Source organism: Xyrauchen texanus, chromosome 12, assembly GCF_025860055.1.
Source record: "Xyrauchen texanus isolate HMW12.3.18 chromosome 12, RBS_HiC_50CHRs, whole genome shotgun sequence".
Classification (NCBI taxonomy): domain Eukaryota; kingdom Metazoa; phylum Chordata; class Actinopteri; order Cypriniformes; family Catostomidae; genus Xyrauchen; species Xyrauchen texanus.
Window position 1 is genome coordinate 21,868,118 of NC_068287.1, and position 21,977 is coordinate 21,890,094.

Sequence of the window (21,977 nt, forward strand, 5' to 3'; positions counted from 1 at the left end):
CTCTGAAAATATCTATTTAACTACAAAAAAATCTTATTAAAATTAAGCTGTTAATGGTTCATTCAATGTTGATGTTTAGTGAACGTACCTATTGATACACTAAGTTGTTTAGGATGTTGTTTGTTTGCAAGAGAAAATACTAGGCAAGTGTACACAAATATAAACGCACTCAATAAAATAAATGACAGCAATAGGACTGCCACAATAAAAAATCTGCTAGCACAGGACCATATGCCCCCCCAACTACTTGATCTTACCCTCCTGCAAACCAAATTATGAGTTATGCAGGGATGACAGGAGATTTAATATTTAATGCATTAATTATAATACAAGAGATGATATGCCAGGGAACACTGAATAAGTAATTATACAGTCATGACTTCATAATGACTCATCATGAACACACCTCATCTATAACTCAATTATACACACGGTGACACACTGTTGAGACAGCAAGACCAAGAAAGCATTATTACTGAGCAATTCATAAAATATAAATATTGAGACGAGCACAGATTTTAATTGGGAGGGGGTAAAATGGAGAAAATAGCAGGCAGAAATTTACTATTACAATCAATACAATAATATAAAAAAAGGTCAACCACTTAAGGCATCATGCAGTAAAACATGTAAAGCTTTTAAACAGCATGAATAAACTCCATTACACAAACCACTGCTTGCATATCAAAAATGACTGATTATGCCATTTGAGTCCTTTAAGGGTGAATCCAGCTGGCAAATTTTAGCCTTAATGGCCGATTTAAATTCACAACCCAAGCTTGCAACAACAAAAAAAAAGGCACACCAGACTACCAGTTAATTTCGGCATGAAATTAACATTGTGTACAGACACATTCTTTTAATACAAGCTACAAAAGCATGCCACATTTGTCCACAAGAACAACAGTCAATCAAGAACCGAACATAATGCTTTACAGGTCTGTGTATTTAGAGTATTGATTCACTTTTTACAAGAAACAAGGGATTTTAGTACATATTTACCAAGGTTTACACAAAACCTGATCAAATGTAATGAGGACATTGGTTAGTGGGTGTTGTTGTTTTGCCATGTTGTGTTTAATAATGGGTATAGTCATAGCATCTATTAATATCAGTCATGGTCTACTGCTAAATTATGCATTTAAAGTGAGTGTGTGATTAATGTAATCCGCCATATGACTCCACAGGTAACTCCCCGAGCAGCTCATCAAGACCATCTTAGGAAGAGAAACATTCACAAAAACATAAAAAAATTAGATTATTACTAAATTCAGACACACAAAGTAGATTGTCAAAGACTTATCTGATCTAAAAATAAGTCAAATTCTCTCCCATATTATTTCAAACAAATATAGTAAAATGAGGCTTAGCATACCACCCACTGTTTTAGACAAAACAATATTTGCAAAAAAATTAATAGTCTGATTATTTGTGATAAAGGCCATTAAGATAATTGCATTAATCTTAGAAATATTTCAGATTGATGACCTCCATATACTTGACTCATTTCTCATTCACTGACGTCCTTACATTTTTAAACCAATGAGCTCAAGTTTAAAGCGTGAGACTGCTTTGGTTGCTTTTCATAACTATAAAGACAGAACAGTACAAGCCAATAGCATTCGAGTGCGGGCTGTGAAGGAGCATATCATTGGTTTAACCCACTGAAAAAGCAAGGATCAGGATCTTCGGCAGTCTCGTTCAACAAAGTTAGAACACGATTGGATTAATTATTAGGAGTAAAAGTGACTGATGAAATTACAATGATGCACACACAACAGCAAAGCTGCTGAAAAAAATCCTAGGGAAACACTGGTCATGTTAATTGTTAAAAGACTAAGTGCTAAATCATCATCTAATTACTTTCATCATTCTCACAATGTTTACAGCATTACTCACAGCTATACCAAAAATAAAAAAGGGCCAATTCGAGAATAACAATTTAGAGCCATTGTGATTTTAAAATACTTCAGACAAGACACACTCACAAACAGACACACCTGTGTCCCATGCAGAGTCCTCGGTTAGCCCAGACCCTGTAGGTGCTTCACAGAGCTCATTAGAGACCGCTGCAGCGTGATCTAAACCAGCACAAGCCCTACTTTTCTGAACTGCATTTTCACCCTCATCTTCATCATCAAAATGGAGCTCCATCTGAGAGACAGGGCCCCCTGCAGGCATGGTGGGTTCACAATGCAATGCAAGCTCCTGTGTGTACACACACACACACACACACACACACACACACACACACACACACACACACACGGGAAAAATGTATACACAATAAAGACAATAAGGAACACATTGGAAGGAGAGTATCTCCTCAAGGCTTCTACTTCAATAGACAAGCAATATGACAGAAACCACTATATTAGATTAATTAAAAGGCAATTGCAATGTCATAGCTATGTGGATCTCTGGAGGAAAACCAATTTCAAAGAAAGTCTTAAAGAAATACACTGGAGAACAGGGAGACTCACCAATGGAGGATGGGATTGCTGGGATTTATGCAAGACTTCATCAGGGGAGTATATCCTGAGAAGGTTATTAGGCGTGACGTTCAGGTAGTGATTCCGATGTGTTGGTGAAAACACCCCCACCTTTAAAATAAGTAAATAAGTTTTATCTTTTGCTTTGTTGTTGGATAGACACACAGCAGAGAGGAAAATAAATAATGGAGAAGAGTGGGGAACGGGATTACGGAATGTTGAAAGCCAGACTGAAATTTGCTTTACCAGCTTGAATGCCGTGGCTCAACATTTCCGATAACATGCTCAAATGCAAGGCAATGACTCTGACATAATAAATCTTACGCAGTATGGAGGTGTTAATGTCTAAGATGTAGTTACTTGTTTTAGTAGTAGCACAGCTCCTGCCTTGAGCTCTTCCTGTCTGTCTTCCACCAGGCGACGATGGACAGTGCCCTGCATCTCACCTTCAGCGTGCAAAAACACAGAAAAAGTGTTGACTGTCCAAAAAAAAATAATAATCTTTGAGTAGAGGCTTTTCACTAACTAGTGTAGGAGTGTAGAATCAGACCAAGAATAGCGAAAAAGCCTTACACACCAGCTCAGTCAGGGACCTTCTGAGTTCAAGCTAAACTTTTTGTCTGTGTGTGTTAGACATTGATAGACATTGATAGCATAGTCAATAACACCATGGAATATGTTTGGAATGTATGTAATGCATTTATCATATTATAACCGTAATATTATTTTTACCTGTGGGGTCTCTGAAGATGACCTTCGCATCTGCATGTGTGTGTGTGATACTCTTCAAGACAACAGCCATGTTAGGGACCTTATTTTTAGCCAACTGCCTGAGAGCAGCCTGGAGGGAGGAGTGAGAGACAGATAACAAGTCACAAATAAGCACCACAGAAAAACAAGTGAATAAAAGAAAGAAAAAACATAAGTTACAGCACAGCCCCAAGGCCTCGAGTAATGAATCAAGTGAGAAGTTAATCATCATTTGTCAGCCTAATGAATATTTAACACAAGTGTGCCATTAGCAGAGGATCATTATGACGCACTGGGCAAAAAACGTTAAAATTACATTAATAATCACTTTAAATTGACTGATGACAATGGTGATTATGGTCGTGTTAATCATTAAGAGAGCTGCAGCGACTCATTAGTCCTGATTATAGTCCTGGACTTCCACTCTAGGCACAAAATAAGTACTGGTAATACAAATATTTATTTTCAGACTTGGCTAAACAGAAAAAAAAGAAATTCTACTGTCTGATAAAGATTTAGCCTTAACCATCCTGTTAGAGCAAACATGTAGTTCACCTTGCGTAGCACCATGACAACACTGTAAGAGCTCAGGAAACAAGAAGGGTTCTTCTCATCCAATCCCATTTCAGACTTCATCACTGCCCACGGCCCCCTACTGAACTCCTCTTCCTCACTCACCTGAGAGCTTGAGACCTGTTGAGAGAAATGGACACCACCAACATTCAGTCTGATGATTGAAAATTTGAGAGCATGTTACATAAGAGTGAAAGTGGATTGTGCAAGTATATCCACAGAATTGTTTAGGTTATAAAGGGCAAGCAAAAAACAAACAAAATGAATATTTTTTTAATTATGTAGTGTTCCCTTATACAGTATAAGAGAACCTAGTGCTTAAAAACAAATCAAAAGACACTGAAACTGACTAAATTCTTTTGGGAGCCATAGACTGACAAGAAATGGCACATTAGCATGCAGTACGAATAGCCTCAAGTCCATTTACTATATTTTCCAGGTTTGGGGAGTAATGGAATACATCTAACGGGATAATGTATTTAAAACACAAAATATTAGTAACTATATTCCACTACAGTAACAATTTACATTGTTGGTGCTCAGAATACAATTACATACTGCAAAAATGTTATTCTTCATGAGAATATTTGTATTTTTTTTTATGTAAAATAAAAAAACATTTGCTTTATCTTGTTATAGAAGAAATAGAGCATAAGTTAATTGGCCTTGTTCAGCCTAATATGTGTCTTACTGAAAAATGGCAGATCTTTTTTTACTTGTTATTAAAAAATCTGCTAGTGCCGAAGAAGTAATCCAAAAGTATTTAGATTAAGTTACTGACCTTGAGTAATCTAAAGGAACACGTTACAAATTAAAATTTTCAGCAAGCATTCTGTAAACTGTAGCGGAATACATTTTAATAGTAACCCTCCCAACCCTGGTAGTTTCAAATGGACAATCCCACATTACCTCAAACCCACATTTACGTACCTCACTACTACGCAGGCGAGCAACAGCTCCATGTGCAGGTGTGTGAGGAACTGACACAATAATGTCATCAAGACTCTGCCCACTGACCTACAAGACCATAGCACAACACAATTAAGCCCCTTTCACACACAGATCCCGGGATTAATCCTGGGAAAAGTAATTCTGGCAACCGTTCTGGGACTGCAAAATGTGTTCATTCACACTGCAAAACCTTTCCCATAATCTGTGCTCGCATTCACACACACACCCCGGGACAATCCCATAAAGACAAAAGTGACATCACGGTGTGACGTCTAAATGTACAGCATCTTAAGTTTACAGATAACCATATTTGGGAGAAAAACTAATTTATTGTTTGGAACCTAATGTTTTAGAAAATAGCAATAAATTAATTTTCAGTATCGTTATGTTCTTGCCCTTTTTGGGTTAAGAAAATAAACATGTGAACAAACAGTTGACAGCTTGTTAGCCAAGGAACACCATCCCAACCGTGAGGCATGGGGGTGGAAGCATCATGTTGTGGGGGTGCTTTGTTGCAGGAGGGACTGATGCACTTCACCAAATAGATGGCATCATGAGGAAGGAAAATAAAGAAAATTATTATTATGTGGATACATTGATGCAACATCTCAAGACATCAGCCAGGAAGTCAAAGCTCGGTCACAAATGGGTCTTCAAATGGACAATGAAGCATATGGCATACCTCCAAAATTATGGCTTAAGTACAACAAAGTCAAGGTACTGGCAGAACTGAAAAAGCATGTGCGAGCAAGGAGGGCTGTACAAACCAGTTACACCAGTTCTGTCCAGAGGAATGGGCCAAAATTCCAGCAACATGTTGTAAGAAGCATGTGGAAGGCTACCCAAAACATTTGACCAAAGTTAAAAAACAATTTAAGGCAATGCAACCAAATACTAACAGTGTATATAAAATTCTGAACCACTGAGAATGTAATGAAAGAAATAAAGCTTAAATAAATGTACAACATCTTAAGTTTACAGATAACCATGTCTTCTCTCTCATGAAGTCTGCTCTTTAATTTTTTTGTAAATAAATAGTGTATGGGGGGGGGTAGAACTATATTTGGGAGAAAAACTAATTTATTTTTTGGAACCTAATGTTTTAGAAAATAGCAATAAATTAATTTTCAGTATTGTTATGTTCTTGCCCTTTTTGGGTTAAGAAAATAAACATGTGAACAAACAGCTGACAGCTTGTTGTAAGGTTGCAAGCAGCAAGTTAGTCTACCTAAAAGCTATATTGAGTCATTACAAAACTGGTAAATGTGTATCTTTATGTGGTTGTGTTTCTTATGTAGCAGGTCTATAATTAATTAGTATGTACGGAAACTTTGCAATGTGTCTATCCGGAGTCATTACACACACCTACACCTTAATTTGTTCAGTTGAAGTCAGATGTTTACATACACTTAGGTTGAAGTCATTAAAAAAAAAAAAAAATATTATATATAAAAATAATATATTTTTTTTTTTTTTTTTTTTTAACCGCTCCACAGATTTAATATTAGCAAACTATAGTTTTGGCAAGTAATTTAGGACATCTACTTTGTGCATGACACAAGTAACCAACAATTGTTTACAGACAGACTGTTTCACTTTTAATTGACTAAATCACAATTCCAGTTGGTCAGAGGTTTACATACAAAGTTAACTGTGCCTTTAAGCAGATTGGAAATTCCAGAAAATGTTATCAAGCCTTACGGCAATTAGTTTCTGATAGGCTAATTGGAGGTACCTGTGGATGTACATATTTTAAGGCCTACATTCAAACTCAGCACCACTTAACATCATGGGAAAATCAAAAGAAATCAGCAAAGTCTGGTTCATTCTTGGGAGCAATTTCCAAACGCCTGAAGGTACCACGTTCATCTGTATAAACAATATTACGCAAGTATAAACACCATGGGATCATGCAGCCATCATACCGCTCGGGAAGGAGGTGCATTCTGTTTCCTAGAGATGAACGTAGTCTGGTGCAAAAAGTGCAAATCAATCCCAGAACAACAACAAAGGATCTTGTGAAATGCTGGAGGAAACAGGTAGACAAGTATCTATATCCACAATAAAATGAGTCCTAGATCAACATAACCTCAAAGGATGCTCAGCAAGGAAGAAGCCACTGCTCCAAAACCACCATAAAAAAGCCAGACTACAGTTTGCATTTGCACATGGGAACAAATAACTTTTGGAGAAATGTCCTCCGAAACAAATTTAGCTGTTTGTCCATAATGACCATCATTATCTTTGGAGCAAAAAGGGTGAGGCTTGCAAGCCAAAGAACACCATCCCGACCGTGAGGCATGGGGGTGGAATCATCATGTTGTGGGGGTGCTTTGTTGCAGGAGGGACTGATGCACTTCACCAAATAGATGGCATCATGAGGAAGGAAAATAAAGAAAAATATTTTTATGTGGATACATTGATGCAACATCTCAAGATATCAGCCAGGAAGTCAAAGCTTGGTCACAAATGGGTCTTCAAATGGACAATGAGGCATATGGCATACCTCCAAAATTATGGCTTAAGTACAACAAAGTCAAGGTACTGGAGTGGCCATTACAAAGCCCTGACCTCAATCCGATAAACAATTTGTGGGCAGAACTGAAAAAGCATGTGCGAGCAAGGAGGGCTGTACAAACCGGTTACACCAGTTCTGTCTGGAGGAATGGGCCAAAATTCCAGCAACTTGTAAGAAGCATGTGGAAGGCTACCCAAAACATTTGACCCAAGTTAAAAACAATTTAAGGCAATGCAACCAAATACTAACAGTGTATATAAACTTCTGACCCACTGGGAATGTAATGAAAGAAATAAAGCTTAAAAATAAATAATTCTCTACTATAATCCTGACATTTCACATTCTTAAGTATTGATCCTAACTGACCTAAGACAGGGAATGTTTTCTATGATTAAATGACAGGAATTGTGAAAAACTAAGTTTAAATGTATTTGCCTAAGGTGCATGTTAACTTCTGACTTCAACTGTATATACAAAGGAAACCCAGATGGGACTTATGACAGAAAGCAAGAACATTAAAGCCGCTGTAAGAGCAATTTAATTACAACAGAATCAAGAAAACACATAATGAGCCGTTTTCTGCAGCGCTTTTTGTGAGAAGTTCAAAGCGGCATTTGACGTTGGCATCGACACCCTCACACAAATCATAAACACACCCCCAGATCAGCACAAATCCTCTACCAAATTTCAGCGGGTGTGAGACATTGTGGCTTAGAGGCCTCTCCAGGTCTCTGTCTAACCATTAGATGACAAGGTGGAGGATCTGGGGGTGCTTCTGCAAGGCTGGAATCGGACAGATTAATCTTTGTGAAGGACGCATGAATCAAGGCACATACAAGGTTATCCTGGAAGAAAACTTGCTTCCTTCTGGTCCAACAACGTTCCCAAACTCTGAGGATTGGTTTTTACAGCAGGACAATGCTCCATGCCACACAGCCAGGTCAATCGTTGTGGATGGATGACCACCCGTCAAGACCCTGTCATAGCCAGCCCAATCTCCAGACCTGAACCCCATTGAAAACCTCTGGAATGTGATCAAGAGGAAGATGGATGGCCCCAAGCCATCAATCAAAGCCAAGCTGCTTGATTTTTGCACCAGGAGTGGCATAAATTCAACAGCAATGCGAAAGACTGGTAGAGAGCATGCCAAGACACATGAAAGCTGTGATTGAAAATGAGGGTTCTTCCACCAACTATTGATCTCTGAACAATTAAGTTAAAACATTAGTATTCTGTTGTTTAAAAATTTATATGAACTTGTATTCAAGGTCTGAAAACATGACTGAAAACACTTTTTTGTTATTTTGACCAGTTGTCATTTTCTGCAAATAAATGCCATAAATGACAATATTTTTATTTGGAATTTGGGAGAAATGTTGTCAGTACTTTATAGAATAAAACAAAAATGTTTATTTTACTCAAAAATATACCTATAAATAGTAAATCCAGAGAAACTGGTAATTTTGCAGTGGTCTCTTAATTTTTTCCAGAGCTGTGTATGTGTAAATATATATATTACACACACACACACATATATATACACATTATATATATATATATATCCTAGAAATTTGTGTCAAACTACAAACTTTAACAGTGGCTGTCAAACCTGTTGTGGTAGTGCTCCTGCTGGGCCTGGGAAACGGCGAGCTTTGGTTCGTCTCATACCACTTTGTGGTCTTTGAGGTGTCTTATTGGCTGCAGACACCAGCCGGACCAGATGATTAGTCAGGACTGGTGTGCTGAGGGGACGAGGTGTAAGAGGGAGATTGGGAGTTGAAGACACTGCGTGGTAAAGAGACCCCTGGGACTGCAGTGGGGTTCTTGGTGTCGAAGGACCCGTTCGACCTTGAGGCGACACAATTGGAGGCCTAGGAGATACAGGTCTGGGGAATCGTGGGACGGGAGTAGCTGGGGCATGCATGTGACTCGAACTCCGTATAGAGGTAGATAGATGTATGGGCCTTTGGATAGCGGAGGTAAATGAGGTATTAACCAAGGGTCGTGCAACTGCTGACACTGAGGCTGCTCCACTAGAGGCGTAAGGTCTCATTCGTTTGGCTGATGAAATGCGGTCCAATGGTGAATGTGACGCTGTATTCTTGTGTGGCTGAGAAACCATTGCAGAGACGCTTTCATCCAGTTCCTCCAAATCCACATCCCAGTCATCAAAGTCATCCTGAGGAGGGGGGTCTCTCTGCAGGACACTGAGTGATTCTGGGGGTTGAGGGTGTATCTGGTAAGAGGAGGGATGCAGAGATGATGCAGGTGCACGAAGGGAAGGAATGTGGGAAGAGAGTGACTGATGGCCAGGGAGAGAGAGGTCTCTTAAGGTTTTGACAGGACTGCATGTTGGGGTACACAGAGATGCTATGCAACCAGATCCAAAAGATGAACTAACATGGCTTTGTTGAACATGGTAAGATGATGGGTCTGATGTGGAAGCAGAAGAGGGCTCTGCTGGACACGTCCAATCAGCTTCAAGCAAATCCTACAGGTGAAAAATCGAAGTGACCTGATACAAATGAACTTGATAAAAAAAAAGCAAGGCTAATTAAGCAAGAAACTAAAACGTTGCCCACCATTGAATGTCACTGACTCAATATATACACTCACCTAAAGGATTATTAGGAACACCTGTTCAATTTCTCATTAATGCAATTATCTAATCAACCAATCACATGGCAGTTTGGTTCAATGCATTTAGGGGTGTGGTCCTGGTCAAGACAATCTCCTGAACTCCAAACTGAATGTCAGAATGGGAAAGAAAGGTGATTTAAGCAATTTTGAGCGTGGCATGGTTGTTGGTGCCAGACGGGCCGGTCTGAGTATTTCACAATCTGCTCAGTTACTGGGATTTTCACGCACAACCATTTCTAGGGTTTACAAAGAATGGTGTGAAAAGGAAAAACATCCAGTATGCGACAGTCCTGTGGGTGAAAATGCCTTGTTGATGCTAGAGGTCAGAGGAGAATGGGCCGACTGATTCAAGCTGATAGAAGAGCAACTTTGCCTGAAATAACCACTCGTTACAACCGAGGTATGCAGCAAAGCATTTGTGAAGCCACAACACGCACAACCTTGAGGCGGATGGGCTACAACAGCAGAAGACCCCACCGGGTACCACTCATCTCCACTACAAATAGGAAAAAGAGGCTACAATTTGCAAGAGCTCACCAAAATTGGACAGTTGAAGACTGGAAAAATGTTGCCTGGTCTGATGAGTCTCGATTTCTGTTGAGACATTCAGATGGTAGAGTCAGAATTTGGCGTAAACAGAATGAGAACATGGATCCATCATGCCTTGTTACCACTGTGCAGGCTGGTGGTGGTGGTGTAATGGTGTGGGGGATGTTTTCTTGGCACACTTTAGGCCCCTTAGTGCCAATTGGGCATCATTTAAATGCCACGGCCTACCTGAGCATTGTTTCTGACCATGTCCATCCCTTTATGGCCACCATGTACCCATCCTCTGATGGCTACTTCCAGCAGGATAATGCACCATGTCACAAAGCTCGAATCATTTTAAATTGGTTTCTTGAACATGACAATGAGTTCACTGTACTAAAATGGCCCCCACAGTCACCAGATCTCACCAATAGAGCATCTTTGGGATGTGGTGGAACTGGAGCTTTGTGCCCTGGATGTGCATCCCACAAATCTCCATCAACTGCAAGATGCTAGCCTATCAATATGGGCCAACATTTCTAAAGAATGCTTTCAGCACCTTGTTGAATCAATGCCACGTAGAATTAAGGCAGTTCTGAAGGCGAAAGGGGGTCAAAAACAGTATTAGTATGGTGTTCCTAATAATCCTTTAGGTGAGTGTATATTAGTCATCTAGGACGTTGACACTTACTAGCATTGATGTAGCATAACTCAAATGCAACAGTTTTTAGTTACTGAAGCAATTATAGAAATTCCCTATTCACTGTCAGCCTTGATTAATTTAATCCATTAGTTTAAATTTCCATTAACAGTGCAGTAACTGAGATTAAATTATCATTCGGCTGGTCATGTGATGCTAACATGAGGTGACCCTCTCCATGTAGAATTAAAAAAAAAGCATTTATAAGGTTTCTGATGTGACTGAATTCTTCATTTCATGTGAGTGGCCATGATTTTCCAAGTTGATGATGATCCAAGTTTAATATTAATTTCTATAGAATTCAAATATGGTGTATACCTTTAAAGAGTCTAAAAATGCATAGTATGCTGAAATACACATTTATACTCAGTCATATTACTACAAAAAACATTGTGTAAAAAGTAATAAGCATTATTGAATGCGTTTAAAAACACAAAAGTAGACAAATACTGTCCCAAACCTCATCATCCAACTCCTCTGCAACGCTGAATAAGCCTTTCCATTTATTACAAGCCTGTAAAAACAAACCGTGATTAACATCAGTCAAATATTCAGTTTGTATATTAATCATTTTAAGATAGCGTTGTCGCAAATGTCTTGTGATGTAATGTTATGCAAAAAGGTTAAAGAGCTACAATGTTTTCGAATAGCATGTACCAAGGCTAATGCAGTCTTACCGTAGCTGTCATGTCTGCTCTGTGAATCAAAGGAACAGATATAAACCGCGTCAAGTATGACTCATGAATGCATTAAACAATTAATTGGATGTTTCTTTTTCTGTTATTAGATATGCAACTATGAACACAAAAAGCTTAAGACTGTATTCGGTCTTCAAATTTCACACCTTGGCGCGGCCACGTTCAAACAACACGCACAGCGTGTGACGTATGCAGGTGACGTGTCATGTTTGAAGGCGTGTTTAGTGCCAATGCAGTGGCACCATCTGCTGGATGTAAATTACTGTTGGACACACATTTAATGTGGTTTATTCATTGAACGTAAACGGAGTTTATGCTCGAACGTTTGACATGCTCCTCGTGTTGTGCAATTAGTAATTTATAACGTGGGAATAAACGCGGTAATCCAAAGAGAACAAAATTGTTCGGTTTATGAATTTATTAAGCATAGCAAACTGCCAGGTATTTTATTTCAGACAAATGAGGCGATGAACCGTTCTAAGTGTGTGAGGGACATAATCCTCCCCCTTTAAACAAAATAATTTGGGCAGCCGGCAATAAATGTTCACAAGGGTAAAAAGGAGGCTCCCCTTAAGAAAATGTTGATTGTCAACCTTGGATTAAACCAAATATCTTGTCAGCAATCATCTTTTCCCTTTATTTTGCAAGTTGTCCACATTCGCGACGAAGTCTTAAAAACGTATTTACATTCTTTTCTTGCATATTCAACTCAAGATATCACTCGGTAGGGGATGGCTAACTTAGGACACAATGCTAAAATACACCAATATGATTTGTACATCAACTTCTATTTCCCAATTCTTTGATCATTTTAGGTAATAAAGTTGAATGGTTAAGACTTACAAATAGTCAACCATGTAAAAATGCACAGAAATGTAATACAAAGGTCCAAAAAATTGTAATACTTGGGTGTGATTTTAATGAGTCATATTGCAAAAGGGTAGCATACAAACTGTGGACCTGCTAAATTTTGCACTTCTTTCAAAGTTGACAAAACTTGGGAGACAATTTGTCTCAGCCAACAACAATGGACTTATGCTTGTACCATTGGTGACCTGAACAGTTTGCTTAGAAATCAAACAGTTGACCAATGTGATTCTCAATCCCTGCTCATGTTGTTACACTATATTAATCTGGAAACGGTTTCATCCAAAATGTGTTAAAAGGGCCTCTAAAAGCAGGATATTTTTTTACCAAAGTGACGTAAAATACAAAAGTCAAGAGTTCACTGAATACCTGAAATACCAATGTGAAGACTTTTTATTTTTTATTTCCAACAATACAGGAACCATATGTTTAAAATGACAGTTCTAGAACTTCTGGAACTGCTTCTTGGCTCCAGCTGCCTTGGTGACCTTCAGGACGTTGAACCTCACAGTCTTGCTGAGAGGTCGGCATTCTCCTACTGTAACGATATCACCAACGGTCACATCCCTGTAGAAAGACAAAATGGAGACATTAAAGAAAAAACCTTTATTCCACCTATTTTTGCAAAACACCAGTTTCAACAGGCTTGACCAAAACACATTTTCATTATGGACTTTATGCTGCATCAGTGATGCCGTTAAGGCATTTTCGTCAGAGTCTGATAGACTTGGAAGACCATCGTGAGAAAATACATCATTTGCAGCTTGTTGCCCATTTTGATGTCACCAAAAAAAAAAAAAGCGTATAAAATTGTCATTTGGGCCTTAAAACAATGTACCACAGGAACAGTAGCTTTACCTGAAGCATGGGGAGAGGTGGACAGACATGTTCTTATGCCTCTTCTCAAAACGGTTATACTTGCGGATGTAATGCAAGTAGTCCCTTCTGATGACGATGGTCCTCTGCATCTTCATCTTGGTCACCACACCTGGGAAAAAAAGTAAAAGCAAGTAAGCTCACTTGGTAACCCATGGAAATGTTGTGGACTAATGGACAGCATCCACAATACTATTCCACCTCCAAGGATAACTGATTTGAAAACCACATTGTTAAATAGGCTTAATTTACTAATGAAAGCAAAGATGAGATACTGGGAAGCATCAGTTAAGCCATTGGGCACTGTCCTCACAACCCAAAGGGTTCAGAAGACCATCGTGATAACACATCATTTGCACCCCAATTAAATGAGTACAACAAACAAACCAGAAAGTGCACTCACCAGAAAGAATACGGCCTCTGATAGACACATTTCCTGTAAAAGGGCATTTCTTGTCAATGTAAGTGCCATCAATAGCCTGTGGAAACAAAGAACTTGAGCTATTTGAAAGGTCACAGAGGTTACAACATGGAGGCATATTCTACTGCATCAGTGTTGCCATAGGCAGTATCCTCAGAGCTCTCTTAAGAGACTAGGAAGACCATCGTGAGAAAGACATCATATACAAAAAAGGGTCACACTTGTGCTCAAACATATACTCACCTCTCTTGGGGTTTTGAAGCCCAAGCCAACGTTTCTATGGTAACGTGGGAGCTTCTCTTTGCCACCTCCGTCACTTGCCAGAACCCGCTTTTTGTTCTGGAAGATGGTGGGCTGTTTCTGATAAGCCCTCTCGTTCTGAAAAGGAGCACATTCACAGAGTGGCATTCATAATTCTTACAAAAACAAATAATGACACAATGTTGAAACAGTCTCAATTTCCACAAGGCTTAGTAGCGTGTAGTAGCTACAGCCAAACTAATAGTGTATAGTTAACGTAGATTTTAAGCGTCAAGTAATAAAGTACAATACTCCGCCAATGAAAAACTAGCCCAAGTAATTTTTCTAAAGGACGTTTAGATCTGCGCCTCAGTTGCAAGGAAAACCTACCCATGTGCTGCAGATCCTGGCCGACAAACTCAACTCTAATATAATTAAGTGAGCCTAAACTCACTTGTGTGTAATTAAAATTTAACTACAGCGCGAAACAGTTGCCAACAAAGATTGTGTGTTAAAGAAGTCACGTTATGCTGGTGAGCTAACTAAGGCCGCTCGAGTTTCCGCTATTCAATGCCCTCTCTATACTACTCTCGGCGATGAAATAACACATATTTTACATCTACATGTAGTTAATTTGGTAATCTTTGCCTCGATAATAGCATACTTTCTGATCAACGACCAAATTTTTGGCTTAGAAATTAAATTCAATGTAAAATTAAACATTTTTATAACCACGCCGTTTGGTCTAACATACCTGCGTGTCCGCCATCTTCGCCAGCCGAGTCGTAAAGAGAACTACACATGCGCGAGGCAGACGGAAGAGAGGTTTGCACGGATATGACGAAAGAGTGAGGGCGGAGCTTTTTGGGACTTATTTTGCATTAAAAATAGGAGATCATTAGTACTGAAGCTTACTTGTACACTGCAATCTATGACCCTGATGTTACTGATGTGCTTAATCATATTAGGTTCAAAATTATCATCAATAGTACAGAACATTTGACAAAATATACAGCATAATATTAATCTTTGTAAAAAACACAGAAGATATGTACTACTCTGGAATGCTGACAGCAACATTTAGAATATAATTTTCAATGTGAATCTATACAAATAGAGTGTGAAAGACACATGCAATGACAGTGATATACCTTGGTTAATCAGCACTTTGTTTATATACCTGACCTGTTTTACCCTATGTTGCTATGACTTAACAGATTGTATTGCTTGCATTTCCTACAATATAAACTATAATTTTAGGTGCAGATTGCTCTCACAGTTCCACAAGTTTTTACATTGTTATTTGCTGTCTGTTTAACTTATGAAAGTGGTTTTCCTTGTGCAATTGCTCCATGCAAAGCAGTCTAGCCAAATAGCAAATTTAAATGTTATACCATATAGTATATGTGTCATGATATAAATAACAGAAAGGGCTCAACAATAAGGATGGCCCACTGGCTTGTGATAGAGTTTTTGGACAGTGGTGTGTTATCGCTGAAGGTTGCTAATGGCGTAAATGTGTTTTTACAGTATGCTTAAATTATTTAGTTGTCTAATAGCTGTCAATTGATTTAAGATAGTCTTGGAGGCATCAGTAAGAAAATAAAAAATGAAATAGTAATATTTTACATTGTGTGCCATTGTTTTCTAGTTTATTGCAAAGAAAATATTATTTAATGGAAAAATATACATATTATTCCTGACAAATATACAAAACAAATGTTAAATAATAAAATAAAAATGTGTAATTTATTTGTAGTGGGGCAAATAAAAATGTAAACTACTGCTAGACCTGCTTGCTATTTTTTATCATCATTATTTATCAGATTATTCAGACATGTTTATATGCCTATGATGTGGTTTGGAGGACATTTGATTACAATTTCTTATGGTGCTCTTCATTGTTCTAATACACAGATAGCAATCTAATAGTGTATTTATTTGTCCCTGTTGGGAAATTGTTATTCTTCACAGTAAACAAAGAGACAAGACAATATGAAACACCAGACATCAATAAATATTCAATATATATATATATATATATATATATATATATATATATATATATATATATATATATATATATATATATATATATATATATATATATATATATATATATATATATATATATATATATATATATAAAAGAAAGTACATATATAGCAGTGGTGACTCAGTGGTTGAGGCTCAGGGTTACTGACCAGAAGGTCGGGGGTTCAAGCCCCAGCACCACCAAGATGCCACTGTTGGGCCCTTGAGCAAGGCACTTAACTCCAGGTTGCTCCGGGGGGATTGTCCCTGTAATAAGTGCACTGTAAGTCACTTTGGATAAAAGCGTCTGCCAAATGCATAAATGTAAATGTAAATATAGCATATTTATGTAGTTGTCAAAATTTGCTGAAGGCTTACACATACCAACAAATCCTTCTGTAATATATAAGGTTCCCAAGAGCAAAGAACATTGAAATGTGAATGAGAAAGTGTGTAACGGAGACTTTTTAGTGAAATGCAAAATGTCTTTATGTTTGTTAACAAGCAGAAATGGTGTAGTTTGGCTTTATTGACATAAAGCTGTCTACACAGCCAAGTTAAGCCTGCTTTGTCTCTGTAAAGACACAATGTCGCATAAAAGACAGACTAAATCAATGGTCACATGAACATATTCACACAGAAATAAATAAATAATAATATAAAAATATATAATAATTACACACATCCACAGCTAATCCTCTCTCTCAACTACCTGCCCCACTTCCCAACAAACAAATCCAAATGACCCAGTCTACTAAATATCATCTCTTCATATGCTGCCACCCTCCCCATCTCCACGCACCACTCCTAAAATGGGGGCGCTCCAGCTGACTTCCATCCCTTCAAAACAATCTGTCTGGCAACCATCACACTTGTCGGGACCCAGTTCTTTATATTTTGTTCCCCATATCAATGACCTCCCCATCGCTTAAAACACAGAGTCTGTGCAAACAAATTAAGCACCTACATAGTTACAAACTAACTAGTAAGCCCTTAGTGTGAACTTTACATCCTAACTTACGTGAGAACTTACGCACAGCTGGTGCAACCCTAACCAGGTGTCGGCACGCAAGTCAGAATTGAGGTACAGTAGGCTATGAAAACAGGATTAAACTAAAGTATTTTTCTAAATAATACCGATGATCTTATTTTGACTCAAACATTATTGGCTCCTGTAGATGGGCATCAGAAAATACTTTGGATGAAGCAGGAACAGGAAAGCTTGAGGGAGGTAAGACTCAGAGTCAGGTTTCAGACATCAGATGAAAAAGCATCAAGTCTCGGGAAAACCTCTGTCAAGTCTATGGAATTGCAGAGAAAATAAACACATTTTTGTGTTCTGTAGTACTGTCTTTGACTGTGTATGATAACAATGAATCAATTTTTTGGATATTCAATTAATAATTTAATTCACTAGCACTAATTTAGAGCACTACATAAACAGTTGGCAATAACTATGGCTGCTGTGTACTAATTACCTAGCGACTAAAAAGGACTATGGTTTGGCTTGTTTTGAGTTGTTGTTGCAAGTAAACTTAATGAGCTTCAAACATCAGTTTAAACTTACACCAATTATGTTGGTAACCATCTCCTCCAGTTCATTACGAGCACCATATTGACCTGTCTCCGGGTAGACCATCGAATAAGGATACTGCCGCAAGCAAGTTAATCTGACAGTATACCTACGGTAAAACTCCCTATTGTCATACACATGTCCTTTAATCTAAACCTTCCACCCGGATCGGGCCCTTACGTGAGGCTGCTTCCGTAAGTTGGCTGATTAGATGCAATATATCAATGGTACAGCCCCTATAGCTGCATAAATGTCCTTAGTCTAAACCTTCCACCCAGGGCAGGCCCTTGCATGAGGCTGCCTCCATAAGCCGGCTGCTTCAATGCAGTTTACCAAAATCTAGCTCCTGTAGACCACCCTTTTAGATAACTCCACACCCTATCTAGGGTTTCAATACTAAAATCTCTCCCAGAACATTCCAAACTTACTGGACAACTTGGATTTCCTTCAAACTTCCACAGAGGATACAACTTAGTTTTTCCAGATTTTACTCTCCTCTCCATATCCTCTGTAATATCCCACCTCCATAATATCAAATCAGTTCAGCCAAGAATAATCAAAGTCTACCTCAGCAGAGTATATTTCTTCTTTAAACTCATCCATGGCCAACAATGCCCTTCAATTACGAAACCCCAGATAGCGCTCCTTATCAAGAGTTAACACACAAAAAAATCCCATCTGTCCGGCCACCAGACAACAACTAACTAACCATCGACATCCTAACAGAATGCCTTGTTACTCTTTGCTCTGGTCTATTTTCCCCCAAACAAAACAAGAACCCTAAACACCATGTTCAATTTGGCTTTCTTCAGCTTCCTCAGAGTCTCAGAACTCACCATGAACTCCACCTTCAACCCAGCCATCCACCACCTTCTCTGACCCTCAATTCTTAAACCATGACACAATCCGTTTCAACCCCCATTCAACAATACCAGTCACTGGCCTTTTTTCTACTCCAGAGAAACTCTCAAATCACCTCTCCACTCGACCCTCTATTTGTTGATGACAAAAGCCTCCCAGCGTCTAGACATTGGTTTCATTAAAAAAAATTCAAAAAGAATTATCCTCAACAGATTCGGGATTCTTACCAAACATTTATCTTCCCATTCCTTCTGCATAGGGGCCGCTACTTCAGCCGCCCAGAAAGGTCTATCTGAACACCAAATAAAAATGCTACGGTTGGTGGTCATCCCACACCTTTGAAACATACATTCGATCCAGCCTCCATCACATCAGTTAAGCACACCAAACACCTCTTTTTAGGCTCGGACAACGCCTCCCTACTATTACGCACCTCGCTGCTAACCTAGCCCCACTGGGCTCTAATCCATCTGGACGCAGCGAGGGCCCTCCCGTTTGAGTACACGGCCTGGCAGGCTCTCTCCCATTCGAATCGCCGCGTGGGCCCTCCTGATCAGATACAACGCGGACTCTCCCTTTCAAATTGCAGTGTGGGCTCCCGCGTTTGATATCATTCAGCCCGCTCCACTGGGGATGAGGACCTCCAAAAGCAGTGCTCCCTCATGACTCTTGGTCGAAAAATGCAGCAGCGAGATGCATCCCAGCGCAAAGCTTGCAAAATCCTAATGCAGCCCCTTGAGCTTCCTGTCTTTCACACTGCCACAGCAGTACCTAAATCGCAGCTTTCACCGCAAACCCATTGCTGGGACATGCTTTCCAAATGTAGCTCCCGCCACAGCCCCTTTCCAAATTATGCTGCCGCAGCAGTACCCAGCTCATAGCTCCACATGGTGGACATAGTAGGGAGATGTCGGTCCATCCTAAGCAGCAGCAACACCTCCTCATGTCTCCAGGTCGATAAACACAACGGTAAGATTCATTAGCCTTTCAAATTGATGCATCCCCAGTTGACACTGCCACTGCAGTACTCGCTCCCATATGCAAATAGAAAAAACGCAGCAGCATAATGTATCCCAGCATTAAAACTACATATAGCTCCCCCACAAATGGAAACTCCCACAATAACTACAGCCAATGCTGTTTGCTGTTTCATGTGGAAACGACCAATGAGCCAAATGTCTGAGACCAAATACTTAATAATATAACAACATTTTGGGTAGGCCTAGCCCACATTTGTCAATCGGCCTATGCAATTTATTAAAATGTAATCCAGGAGGCTTACCATTCCAAATGAATGACTTCGCTATGCTATCAAATTGCTTGAAACAAGAGAGGGGGACATCAACAGTGAGAGACTGTAGCAGGTAGCTGAATTTTGGAATACAATTCATTTTAATAACAGTAACCTTCCCAATCATAGATAAATGTAATGAAGCCCACCTTAATTCTAAATAAATCACACAAATTTGCTGGGAATAAAATGCCCAAATACTTAATGCCCTGTTTGGGCCACTGGAAGGCACCCGGATAGAAGGCTGTTACTGGGCAGTATGCTGTCAGAGCATTTGGATTGAGACCAACTGACTCTGTATCCTGAGAACTTAGAAAATTTATTAATAATTCTGTGAAGGCAAGTCATAGATCTAGCTGGGTCAGAGACAAATAATAAAATATCATCTGCCTAAAGCAAAAGCTTATGCACCATAGCTCCCACCACCACCCCTGGAAAATCCTCCTCCTTTCTTATCGCAGCTGCTAATGGTTCCAGGGCAAGACAGAACAATTATGGGGAAAGAGGGCAACCCCACTGGGTGCTATCAAGTGAGATAGCAGCGACTGGAGTCATTGGATCATTCACCACTGACCATATGATATTGATTAAATGGGCCTTTCAGTTCTTCAGGTAGTAAAACTTACTCCAATGTCTTGCAAGAAACTCCAGCCAACAGGAGGCATAAGCACCCAAAACAAGCAGATGTATCCTCAAGCTGTCATGAAGAAATGATTCTACACAAAACATACCACAGTCGCTAGTTAGAATCACTGCATAAAGAAACAAAAAGGTGCCCAATTTCCTCGGACAGTCGAGTGTATTTTTAATGAGACAGGTCCACTAGGCGGCAACATGAAAATCACCAAATGGCTTACTCACTCCAATGTTTTTATGAAGGACAATGCTTGCTGTGGGCATGTAAATATTTGAGGCCATCCTTAGTATCTATGCTCTGTTTGACCGGAAACATCAGTGCAAAAGTGATCTTCCATTGATGTAAGAGATTCTTCCATTCAATTAATCTATCACGTTTCTCTCTTGTCGAATTCACAAAGTCTGGGAACAAGAAAATGCTGTGGTTCTTCCACGAAAGCTTTCCTTTGCTCCTCGCCTCACGTAACACTAGATCTTTATCGGATGATCTCAGAAATTTGGCCAGAATTGATCGAGGCCTGTCTTCCTCCTCAGATCTGCAAACCGGGACTCTGTGAGCTCAACCAATTTCCAGCTTATGGCCCGCTATGTTGAGCTGACTCGGGAAGAGCTCGTCTAGGAATTTCATTATATCTCGCCCTTCCTCATGCTCAGGATTTCCAACAATTCAGACGTTGTTTTGAATTCACAATTCTCCAAATCCTCCAGGTTTTCCCAAACATGTTCCAAATCTATCTTGGTTGCTAGCAGATTAGCAGATAAGTCCCTCTCCGATGACTCCAGATAATCGATCCATCTCTTGATGTCCGACAATCTTGTAACCAACTCGAAAGAATTTAGTCCCAATGGAAGTAATCGATTGATGTATTACCGCAAGATCCTCCATGTCTGCAATGACTTTTGTCAGCATTGCCAACACATTCATCAATTCACACAGGATTTCTTTCAGTTCACTGTCCGAACTGAGTGCAGGGAATCAGCCCGAGCACGTAAGTGTCTTTTAATATCTCCAGAGCCTGAGGATTTAGATTTTTTTTACACATTGTCTTCCTAGAACATTTAAGAATCAGAGTGTATGAAATCTCACTGGTTTATGACACAAATAGTAATAAAATTATCGCCACTCACATGTCTGCTCCTCGCATGATGTCATGTGACTCCAGTTACTTTGATATTTTATATTCTTATATTTGGCATACAGTGAAATTGAAACCATAGATGCGTGAGAAAGCCAAAATCGATTTGTCAAAAAAACAATTGGGTTCGTATCACTTATTGTTCAGGCGAAAATGATATGTCACATATAACTATTTCCTTTCAAGTACATT

The 21,977-nt window shown here is 39.2% G+C and overlaps 2 protein-coding genes and 3 non-coding genes across 5 annotated transcripts; all 5 read right to left on the reverse strand.

Annotated features, from left to right (window-relative positions):
- Positions 1-385: 385 nt before the first annotated feature.
- hrob (homologous recombination factor with OB-fold) lies at positions 386-11,967 on the reverse strand. The gene is made up of 10 exons (XM_052138641.1): positions 11,830-11,967; positions 11,613-11,666; positions 8,894-9,775; positions 4,746-4,832; positions 3,798-3,935; positions 3,225-3,333; positions 2,853-2,938; positions 2,484-2,603; positions 2,001-2,208; positions 386-1,217 (listed from the first exon to the last, which is right to left on the reverse strand). Exons 1-10 carry the CDS (start codon positions 11,839-11,841, stop codon positions 1,159-1,161), a joined length of 1,755 nt encoding a protein of 584 aa, XP_051994601.1. The 5' UTR covers positions 11,842-11,967; the 3' UTR covers positions 386-1,158.
- Positions 11,968-13,083: 1,116 nt separating this feature from the next.
- LOC127652808 (40S ribosomal protein S11-like) lies at positions 13,084-15,069 on the reverse strand. Its single transcript, XM_052139201.1, has 5 exons — positions 15,009-15,069; positions 14,258-14,392; positions 13,997-14,072; positions 13,576-13,705; positions 13,084-13,284 (listed from the first exon to the last, which is right to left on the reverse strand). Exons 1-5 carry the CDS (start codon positions 15,021-15,023, stop codon positions 13,161-13,163), a joined length of 480 nt encoding a protein of 159 aa, XP_051995161.1. The 5' UTR covers positions 15,024-15,069; the 3' UTR covers positions 13,084-13,160.
- LOC127653491 (small nucleolar RNA SNORD35) lies at positions 13,394-13,479 on the reverse strand. The gene has a single exon (XR_007971810.1). It is a non-coding gene; the product is annotated as a small nucleolar RNA SNORD35 (small nucleolar RNA).
- LOC127653492 (small nucleolar RNA SNORD35) lies at positions 13,869-13,951 on the reverse strand. The gene has a single exon (XR_007971811.1). It is a non-coding gene; the product is annotated as a small nucleolar RNA SNORD35 (small nucleolar RNA).
- LOC127653490 (small nucleolar RNA SNORD35) lies at positions 14,135-14,221 on the reverse strand. The gene has a single exon (XR_007971809.1). It is a non-coding gene; the product is annotated as a small nucleolar RNA SNORD35 (small nucleolar RNA).
- Positions 15,070-21,977: the final 6,908 nt, after the last annotated feature.